At 50.8% G+C, this 10,914-nt stretch overlaps 1 protein-coding gene across 1 annotated transcript; it reads right to left on the bottom strand.

Moving 5' to 3' along the window:
• Positions 1–832: 832 nt before the first annotated feature.
• On the bottom strand, positions 833–3,119 carry LOC127561200 (basic salivary proline-rich protein 1-like). The gene is made up of 3 exons (XM_051996485.1): positions 3,018–3,119; positions 1,519–2,057; positions 833–1,433 (listed from the first exon to the last, which is right to left on the bottom strand). Exons 1-3 carry the CDS (start codon positions 3,117–3,119, stop codon positions 833–835), a joined length of 1,242 nt encoding a protein of 413 aa, XP_051852445.1.
• Between the last annotated feature and the right edge of the window lie 7,795 nt (positions 3,120–10,914).

Below are 10,914 nucleotides of genomic sequence, written 5' to 3' on the forward strand. Positions count from 1 at the left end.
AGACATGATGGTTTGTCCATAAGCATCTGAGGGCTTGTCACGAGGAAGGGCAGACAGTGAGTTGGGAGAAAGATTCTGGCTCAAGGTGGGGAATAAGGGCCAGGAATCCGAGCCATCCAAAGCAATCCTGCCTGCTTCCCAAGAACCTGGCTTGGGAAGTTCTTCGCAGGCCTGGATCAGCAGCCTGGTCAGGGCGATTCTGCTTAGTCCTGAGCCCCCGCAGCTCCGGGCCCTGAGGCTTCCTGAGGCCCTGGGGCTTCTGGGGCTTCCTGGGGCCCTGAGGCTTCTGGGGCTTCTGGGGCTTCCTGGGGCCCTGAGGCTTCTGGGGCTTCCTGGGGCCCTGGGGCTTCTGGGGCTTCCTGAGGCCTTGGGGCTTCTGGGGCTTCCTGGGGCCTTGAGGCTTCTGGGGCTCCTGGGGCTTCCTGGGGCCCTGAGGCTTCTGGAGCTCTGGGGCTTCCTGGAGTCCTGGGGCTTCTGGGGCTTCCTGGTGCCCTGAGGCTTCTGGGGCTTTCTGGGGCCCTGAGGTTTCTGGGGCTTCCTGGAGCTCTGGGGCTTCTGGGGCTCTGTGGCTTCCTAGGACCCTGAGGCTTCTGGGGCTTCCTGGGGCTCTGAGGCTTCTGGGGCTTCCTGGGGCCCTGAGGCTTCTGAGGATTCCTGGGACCCTGAGGCTTCTGGGGCTTCCTGGGGCTCTGAGGCTTCTGGGGTTTCCTGGGGCTCTGAGGCTTCTGGGGCTCTGGGGCTTTCTGGGGCCCTGAGGCTTCTGGGGCTTTCTGGGGCCCTGAGGTTTCTGGGGCTTCCTGGAGCTCTGGGGCTTCTGGGGCTCTGTGGCTTCCTAGGACCCTGAGGCTTCTCGGGCTTCCTGGGGCTCTGAGGCTTCTGGGGTTTCCTGGGGCTCTGAGGCTTCTGGGGTTTCCTGGGGCTCTGAGGCTTCTGGGGTTTCCTGGGGCTCTGAGGCTTCTGGGGCTTCCTGGGGCTCTGAGGCTTCTGGGGTTTCCTGGGGCTCTGAGGCTTCTGGGGCTCTGGGGCTTTCTGGGGCCCTGAGACTTCTGGGGCTCTGGGGCTTCTTGGGGCTCTGGGGCTTCTGGGGCTTCCTGGGGCCCTGGAGCTTCTGGGGCTTCTTGGGGCCCTGGGGCTTCCTGGGGCCCTGAGGCTTTTGGGGCTTCCTGGGGCCCTGGGGCTTCTGGGGCTTCCTGGGGCTCTGGGGCTTCTGGGGCTTCCTGGGGCCCTGGGGCTTCTGGGGCTTCTTGGGGCCCTGGGGCTTCCTGGGGCCCTGGGGCTTCCTGGGGCCCTGAGGCTTTTGGGGCTTCCTGGGGCCCTGGGGCTTCTGGGACTTCCTGGGGCTCTGGGGCTTCTGGGGCTTCCTGGGGCCCTGAGGCTTCTGGGGCTTCTTGGGGCCCTGGGGCTTCCTAGGGCTCTGGGGCTTCTGGGGCTTCCTGGGGCCCCGGGGCTTCCTGGGGCTCTGAGGCTTCTGGGGCTCTGGGGCTTTCTGGGGCTCTGAGGCTTCTGAAGCTCTGGAGCTTCCTGGGGCTCTGGGGCTTCTGGGGCTTCCTGGGACCCTGAGGCTTCTGGGGCTTCCTGGGGCCCTGGGGCTTCGGGGGTTTCCGGGGGCTCTGGGGCTTCTGGGGTTTCCGGGGGCCCTGGGGCTTCTGGGGCTTCCTGGGGCCCTGAGGCTTCTGGGGCTTCCGGGGGCTCTGAGGCTTCTGGGGCTCTGGGGCTTCCTGGGGCCCTGAGGCTTCTGGGGCTCTGGGGCATCCTGGGGCTTCTGGAGCTTCCTGGGGCTCTGGGGCTTCCGGGGGCTCTGAGGCTTCTGGGGCTTCCGGGGGCCCTGGGGCTTCTGGGGCCCTGGGGCTTCCTGGGGCTTCTGGAGCTTCCTGGGGCTCTGGGGCTTCCGGGGGCTCTGGGGCTTCTGGGGCTTCCGGGGGCCCTGGGGCTTCTGGGGGCCCCGGGGCTTCCTGGGGCTTCTGGAGCTTCCTGGGGCTCTGGGGCTTCCGGGGGCTCTGGGGCTTCTGGGGCTTCCGGGGGCCCTGGGGCTTCTGGGGGCCCCGGGGCTTCCTGGCCTGTCACTGTCAAGAGAAGGAGCAAGTCTTCCGCCCTTGTGAGACCAGGATGGAAAGGAATGGATCGAGCCCCAGGGTCCCTTTCTGCCCGAGGTGGGACGATCCCGGTCCCTCGAAATTACTTCCAACGGTTCCACACTAAAGCGCGAGCAAGCACCTCCCGGGGGCTCCCAGAGAGGGAGCGGCCGCAGAGGTTTCTTCCCGCGTCTTTAATCCAATCAGTAACCTTTCCCGAGCCCTTGCCTTCAAGGAGGGTGCACGTGCGCGTGCGCGAGTCCGTGAGTGCCTGAGGAGACACGTGCGCGCCTGTATACACAGCTAGAGAAGGCTGTGCGCACACACAAGCACGCATATATAGGCACGTGCCTCCGCGCGCATGCGTGCACACATGTACAGTGTGTCGGCACAGTGCGCACGTGTGCGCGTATCCACGTGTGTGTACTATGTGCACTCATATCTTGTACATGCATAAGTGTGCATATGTAATTTTCCAATTAAGTCCCCACCTTCAAGGAGGACGTACACACATAACTGCATGTCCATAGATATTTAAGGAGAGCACTGTGTGAGTGCACAACACAATTCATGCATGCGTGAGTGTGCACATGTGGCGCACACGCATCTGCATGCAAACATATACATGCGTGTGTGTCTACATGCATGCATGGATGAGTGTAAGCGGGGGCTATGAATCCAACAAGCCCTTAAGTCCTTGCCTTACACACATGTCCATAAATATTGGAGACGCATGTGTGTGTGTGTGTATAATACACATCCCTGCACACGCATGTGTATATACATGTGTATCGTGCACGTGGCTGTGTGTGGGTGTGGACATTCATGCATCTATGTCTCTGTGTGTGCATTTCCGTGATGCCTGTGCCTGTGTGCCGTGTCATACGTGTCTGTGATACATGCCTAGTACACATGTGAGCCACAAGGAGACATACAGGGAAATACGATAACCTGGGGCTGTGTACGAACAGACTGTGTGTGTCGTGTGCGTAGGAACGTGTGCGTGGGTCCGTGTGCGTAGGTACGTGTGCGTGGGTCCGTGTGCATGGGTACGTGTGTGTATGACTCGGCGTGATGGGGCAGCAGAGTGAGCAGCTGGCGGGGGGAGGGGACAGAGCTCGTGCCCAAAGAGCCGGGGCTGAGCCTTGGAAGGAAGCGAGGGGTTCCTGCGGGAGGTGGGAAGGAGGGAGCGCTTCCGGGTCGGACCCAAGGGCGCGCTGGAAGATGGAGGCCCGTGCGGTGGCGCAGGATCTGTGGGGCCGCACGGCGGGGAGGGGAGAGGGGAAGGGCGGGGCGGGGCGCGAAAGGCTGGCGAGGCGGGGGAAGGGGCTCTCGGGGACAGACGAAGGCCTTGCGCCCGCTCTCAGAGAGGAGAGATCCTCGTGTCGGGGAAACCCCCGGAGAGCCAGCTGGGGACGGCTCGGAGAGAGAAGGGCCTAGAGGGGGACTGCCGGTGCCGTGGGGCACCCAGTGGGCTCTTCGTCAATGACTGCGGACACGAAGCAGTCACGTGCCTGGCAGGGGGCTGGCCCAGACTTCGCCGGCTCTCCGCCCCGCCCCGTTTCCGTGGGCACGTGTGGGGCTGCTCCTTCCCGTGGGAGGCCAGCCGCACCGGAAGCTCCCCGGGCGCAGGCAGGGACAGCACCTATTTGCCCAGAGCATGCACAGAGGTCACATCCCCAGTCCGGGCGGAGGGGGAAGCTCTTCCTCACCCACCCACTCTCACCACGCCCCCGAGTCTTCCCGCCCCATCCCGCAGGCAGAGGCCGCAGGGTTGGGGGGCTGAGAGCTGGAGGGAGCAGAGGAGATCCTCAGGGCCATCTCACAGATGGAGAGACGGAGACCTTGCTGCTGGTGATGATGTGACATCCGGGTTTTCTTGGCAAAGATACTGGTTTTCCCGTTCATTCTCTGCCTTATTTGACAGATGAGGAACTGAGGCATGGGGTTAAGTGCCCCAGGGTCACACAGCTAGTAAGCATCCGAGGCTGGATTGAGCCTCTAACTATCTCCAGCCAGGAGCAGTGAAAGGGCTTGCCCAAGCCGGGTTCTAGCCCACGCCTTTGGGGAGATGGGAAGTGACTTATCCAAGGACACATAACAGACCCCTAACAGCTGGACCGAGTAGAAAGGAGCATCCAGGAACCCCCTCCTCCTGACAAACTCCTTCCCCCTTGGATGGGGTCCGAGGGCTCAGATCCCGACCCCCCTCTCCCCCCCCCCAGTCAGCCCCTTCCCCAGCTCCCAGGGCCCCACTCCAGAGAAGGTAAGGAGCCCCTCGGGGCAGAGGGAGGGAAGGAGGAGATAGATTTCGGCACATCTGTGACTAATCACGAATGGCCCGTATATATTGTCTTTGGCCCGCTTTCTGGAGTTTTCGGTATGCATGCCCCCAGACACGAGGCTGACAGATCAGGGCAGGGGCCTCGGACTGGGAGGTCCGAGAGCGGGGACGGGGTCTCCTGGTTCCCGGGTGAGACCCCTCGCCCCCCGGCCCTGCGCCCCTCTCCTCGGGCAGGCCGTGCTGAGAGGTAGGGGACTGGAGTGGGCAGTGCTCCCCGAGCTGCCTCCTTTACCGCCCCCCCCTCCCCTCGGTCTGTCACGCATCTCATGTTGCCGGGGGCCTCGCTGGGTTCCAGCCCGTCACGGGCGCGCTGACAGATTGTCCGTTTCCTGTAGGCCGCTCTGCCCGCACTAAGAGGCTTTCTGGCAAGGAGTCAGGGAGTCACCTCATCCCCGGCTCGTTTTCAGAAACAATCCCGGTCCTGCTGGGGCTGGGGCTCCCAGGCCGGCGGCCCTTCGGGGGCTGTGGTGAGGCTCGGCCTCAGGGGCTGGGAAAGGGGTCCCCTTGCTTCTCGGTGCATACTGGAAGACCGTCTGCTGCGTCTTGGGGCTGGGGGGAACTGAGCTCCAGATTTCCAGCCCTAGATTTTAAATCTGGGCTCACTGTTCTGTCTGAACTGGGAGTTTGAGAAGCCGGGATTTAGACTCTGTGCTCTGGGCTAAGTAATCAAACAACGCACATTTATTAAACACTTACTAGGTGCTATACCCAGTAGTCTCTAGGGTACAAACAGCAAAAATGAGCCCCTTTTGCCCCCCGGGGGCTTACATTCTATCAGGGAGAGTCCGTGTCCATCAAAGGGATGTATAAAGGTGAAATTTGCAAAATATGACATCGTTTAGACTAGCAGAGAGAGGGAGGATAAGGGACGACTTCACAGAGAATAGAGACCCTTAGCCGGGGGGCTCCCAACTTGGCATTTTTACTCTGGCTTCCTTTATCATCCTGCACATTTTATTTTATGTATTTATGCTCCTGAGAAAGAATCCCTAGGTTTTACCAGACTAACTGAGGAGACCAGAACACAAGGGGAAGTTCAGAACCCCTGATGTGGAAGGGGGGGCTTGGGCTGAAACCTGAAGGAAGCGAGGGATTTTAAGAGGCTAAGGGCTGGGAAGTGCAGCATGTCAGGCATTAGGCAGAGTGGGGGCAAAGGCACGGAGGTAAGAGATCGGTGCCATGTGGGAGGAACAGCGAGAAGACCGGGATTTTTAGACTGCAGAGTACATGAAGAGGAGGGATGCACAAGAAGGCCGGTAGGATGGGCGAGGTCGGAATGGGGACCGAGGTAAGGACCCCTGCTTGAGCCTTGTTGTTCTGGGCTCCACGGTCTGAATTCAAAGCCGTAAATTCAATTCAGCAATATGTATGTGTGTATTTGTATGTGTTCTATATATATATGTTTTATATATATTTGTATTCACATACACACATACACACTCATGGACATCCACATATAGAGATCTATATAGGTATAGCTATATAGCTATCTCCCCTAAATTAAATTGTGTTTATATGCACTTATATAGAGATATTCATATTTATACACAGCTACACATATATGTGTATATGATTGCATGTGTAAATACACAGAGATACCTCCTCTGAATGGAATTGTATGTACACCCATTTATACATACCTGGGCATACACATATGTGTGGTTATATGTATATATTAGTATATGTGTGTGTATATATAGATATAGATATAGATTTAGATATAGACGTAGTTGGGTTTATTGTGTCATGGAAGGCTTTTGAACAGAGGAAGCATAAGCCACTCTAGCCCGACGAGCTTCTGAGATGGCTCAGTAAGGGGGTGATTTTGTCTCCTCCCGGAAGTCGTGAGCTTCCATGACAGATTGAAAGATGAAAGGTGATTGAGGTTATTGAGGGTGTTTTTCAAACGAGGCCAGAGAAATGAAATCACTCACTAGGATCCCACAGCGGACGAGTGTTTGAGAAGCCTCTGTGATTGCAGATTCCTCGCTTTAGGCGCCATCCCCCGGGTTTCCACCCCGAAGGCCGGTTGGCGAGCTCTTTGAGAGAACTAGGGAAGCTCTGAAGGGTCCTGCTCACTTATGGCCCCAGAGCATATCCAGCACTGAAGGGAGGTGTTAGCTGGCTCGCTCCATGCGGGTCAGTCTGTGAAAGGAAAGTGGAGGCCCCTTAACTTTTGCCTTTTTCCAAGGAGAGAGTTGAGCCCTGTCCCCCAAGGCCTGGCTGACTCCATCTTTCACTTCAGTGGCAGAGGCACTGGAACATCCCAGTGACCGGAACCCGAGTTCTCATGCATTCTGCAGGCTGAGGTCCATTTCTGTTTGTCTCAGTGATTCCTTTGCTCTAGATTCTGCCATTCTAGAACCTGGAACTCTGGTTACAGGATCCATGCAACGGGCCTCCACGGAGGTCAGCTGGGGCAAAGACAGGGAGGGGACGGATCCACCCAAAGCCCAGGATGTTGTCAGGGAAGGTGCACCAAGAATAGATGTCCAGGCACTCCCTTCAACCACCAGAGCTGAGTCAAACGGTTTACGATACGATCCGATGCCATTGGATGTAGCCAAGGTGAAAATCTGTTTTGCTCATCTATGAGCGTTAGTTACATGAGCTTTGTAATAGGGAGGATTAAGAATGAGGAAGAAGGAGAGAAAACAGGTTTTTGGGGGAAAGGACATGTACAAAAATATAAAATATATATAAATCTTTTCTGGGGAAAATTAAGGGGATGCCCATCAATTAAGAAACAGCCAAACAAATTGTGATTTATGATTATGATTCTAACACTATTGTGCTAGAAAAAAAGTGATGAGCAAGATATTCTCAGAAAAACCTGGAGAGACTTCCATCAGCTGCTACAAAATGAAATGTACTGCGTACAAAGGAGAGCAGTGTTGTAAGATGATTAGCTGTGAAACCTTAGCTATTCTCGGCAATATAATGATCCAAGACAACTTTGAAGGACTCGGGATGAAAAATGTTATCCATCCCCAGAGAAAGAACTGATGGAGTCTGAGTGCAGATGGAAATGTACATTTTTTTTACTTTCTTTATTTTTCTTGAGAGTTTTCTGGCCTGTTTTCTTTCACAATATAACTATTATTGAAATGTTTTGCATGACAACACCTATATAACCTGTATCGAATTGCTTTGGGGTGGAGGGGAAGTTGGAGGGAGTAGGAAGGAAAGGAGAGAATTTGGAACTCAAAGTTTTCAAAACAAGTGTTAAAAATTGTTTTGACATGTCACCGGGGGGAAATAAAATATCAAATAGAAAAAAGAAAAAATGGATTTCTTCGTTAAAAAAATAAAATACGATTTTAAGGAGCAGCTAGTTGATGCACTGGCTAGAGCACAAGCCTGAAGTCAGGAGGACCTGAGTTCACATTTGACCTTTGACACTTAACACATCCTAGTGGTGTGACCATGGGTAAGTCACTTAACCCCAATTACCTCAAGGGAAAAATCCAGTTTTAAAAATAACGTAAGCTCTTTAAATTTGAAATAGATGTATGAAAGAAAGTCAGACTCTGCCAGTTAATGCTCTTCTCAACCTGACCTCTTCCTGTCTCTCCAGTCTCTTTACCCATCACACTCCTTTTCACACCCTGTAGTTCTCCCAAGGCCTGGAATAATCTTCCTTTTCATTGCTACCTTTTAAAATTCCTGGCTTAGAATCAATGACCACTTTCTGCTGGCTACCATTCCTGGAAACTGCCTCTCTAAAGTCATCTTCTAGCTACTTGTAGGAATCTTTTATCCGAAGATGTCTCCCCTGTTAGAATGTAAGCGCGTGGAGAACAGGGGCTGGGTCTCCACCCTCCTTTACTTTGTCTCCCCGCCTTTAGATAATAATCACTTAATTGAATGACATGAGGCAAAAAACTAATAACCGATGTTTATATAAATTATTAATATATTATTAATTACCATTATTTTAATAATTTAATCATTATAAGTGCCTTGTTGACAGGGGCTAGGTTTCCCCCTTTACACTCACACACACACACATATTCACACTCATACGCACGTCACAGACATCTACACCATGTGCAGGGACTTCTCAGTTGCCCTAGTCCCCTGTCACTCAGATGGAAAGGGTCTTATTGGAGCCACACTCCAAACTCCAGACCATTTTTGGTTCTGTCCTTGACAATTATAAGATCTTTCTCCATGGCAGAGAAAACAATAGCAAGGAACAAATGGCTCCATCTTTCCTCTATGGTCCATGAATGATCTTCCTAGAGCAGCCTCGTTCTTTGGCCCTTTTCTTTCCCCACTATCACTTCTAAAAATCCCAATCTCATGGTCGATCTTTCTAACCAGACTCTAGCATCCTCTGTGGTATTTCATGATATACATTAAAATTCCCACTTTATTGCCTCCCCTGGTTCCAGATTCTATACATATCTTTTTTTGGCCAGTCAACCTTTATTAAGAACCTACTATGTGTGCCAGGCACTGTACTAAGAACTGGGAAGTGAGAATCTGGACTAGTGATTTCTTTGGCATAGGGAACTCTCCACCCCGGAAGTTGGCATCTTCTCTGAAATTCAGAGTTTTTTAGAGGTGTCTGTGTCACTAAAAAGTTAAGTGACATGTGTAGGCTTACATAACCTCCTATGTGCATGTCTTTTTTTTTAATAGCTTTTTATTGATAGAACGCATGCCAGGGTAATTTTTTACAGCATTATCCCTTGCACTCACTTCTGTTCCGATTTTTCCCCTCCCTCCCTCCACCCCCTCCCCCAGATAGCAAGCAATCCTTTACATGTTGAATAGGTTACAGTATATCCTAGATACAATATATGTGTGCAGAACCGAACAGTTTTCTTGTTTATGTGCATGTCTTTTAAAAAAGTCAAATTTAACCTTAGAGCCATGGCCCAAGGGTTTGGGATACAACACCCATTTTCTCTTCACTAATGAGCCTTTCTCATATCTGGACCCATCTTGGATTCAATATTCAGGCGATTAGTTTTTTTTCTTTTTAATGAAAGGGCAAGCTAAGAAACCTTCTTTTATTTATTTAATTTTTATTTTATATTATTTATTATATTTATTTATATTTAATATTTAGTTATATATTAATAAATACATTTAAATATTATAAAAATTTATAAATATTTTTTAAAAATATACATTGCTTTCTGAATCACGTTGGGAGAGAGAGATCAGAACAAAAGAGAAAAACCATGGGAAAGAAAAAAAACAGAAAAAAGAAATGAACCTAGCATGAATTGATTTACATTCAATCTCCATAGTTCTTTTTCTGGATGCAAATGGCATTTTCTATTCAAAGTCTATTGTGATTGCCTTAGATGGGGCTGACTTTCAATGAAAAGATGTAAATTCTCATACTTTTCACTTCATTTACTCTTACTTTTCTGTCCTGGGAATGATTTACTAAAAAATTTTGGTTTCAGCTAATATCTAGCATTTCTGCCCAAAGTAAGGAGTAGAAAGATACTCGGTGTATAGTATGAATCAGATATAAGACAGGCATTTTTCCTATACCCAAAAGAAATATTAAATACAAAACATTCACAAATGTTCATTGACAGAGAGAATCATGAACAGGAGTCAGTAATTTAAATTATAACTACTATTATATCTTCTGGAGACTTGATAAATCTCATCAGAATAGAAAGCAATATATAGCACAACTGAGGCATTGTTATATTCCACCTTGGTTCTGCACTGTCAGAGTCCATGTCTACTGGCCAGTCGTGCCATGGCTTGAGCTTTTCATATTGTAAGTCGTTGTCTTCTTTAAAAAAGAACTTTCCCATAACTCCATTCAACCCCATCCTGGATCTAGGACCTCTGGATCTTTCAGAATCATAATACTACTTCTAATCCTGGACAATCCATCTCAAGAATGATATTCATACACCTACTGAGGAAAGGAAACATGAAACAAAAAAGGCAAACATGGACTTAAGCACAACCACATCATCCCTGCTCTAGTTATCCCATGGGAGCAGTCTTCACCATTTTTATCATTGACTCATTTCAGTCTTCTCTGACTCTTTATGCCCCCCCCCCTTGGGGTTTTCTTGGCAGAAATACTGGAGTGGTTGTCCATTTCCTTCTCCAGCTCATTTGACAGATGAGGAAACTGAGGCAAACAGGATGACTCACCCAGTGTCTCACAGCTAGTTAAGTGTCTGAGGCCAGATTTGAACTCAAGAAGATGAGTGAGTCTTCCTGATTCTAAGCCCAGTGCTCTATCCACTGTGCCACCTAGCTGAGCTTAAGAAAGTCATCAAGTCATTCCCTTTTCAGTAAGGGAAGCTTCATCATCTCGAAATACAAAGCTCTTCAATTTTGAATCATACATAATCATAAACAACAGTCTAGCACACACAGTTGATCAGCATCAAAGACAACTTTGTTCAAACTGTTTTTTCCAATATGTTTTTATTTAGTTAGTTAAATATTTCCAATTAAACATTATATATAAATATATTATTATATTTTACTAATAATTAATTA

Source organism: Antechinus flavipes, chromosome 4 (genome assembly GCF_016432865.1).
Source record: "Antechinus flavipes isolate AdamAnt ecotype Samford, QLD, Australia chromosome 4, AdamAnt_v2, whole genome shotgun sequence".
Lineage (NCBI taxonomy): Eukaryota > Metazoa > Chordata > Mammalia > Dasyuromorphia > Dasyuridae > Antechinus > Antechinus flavipes.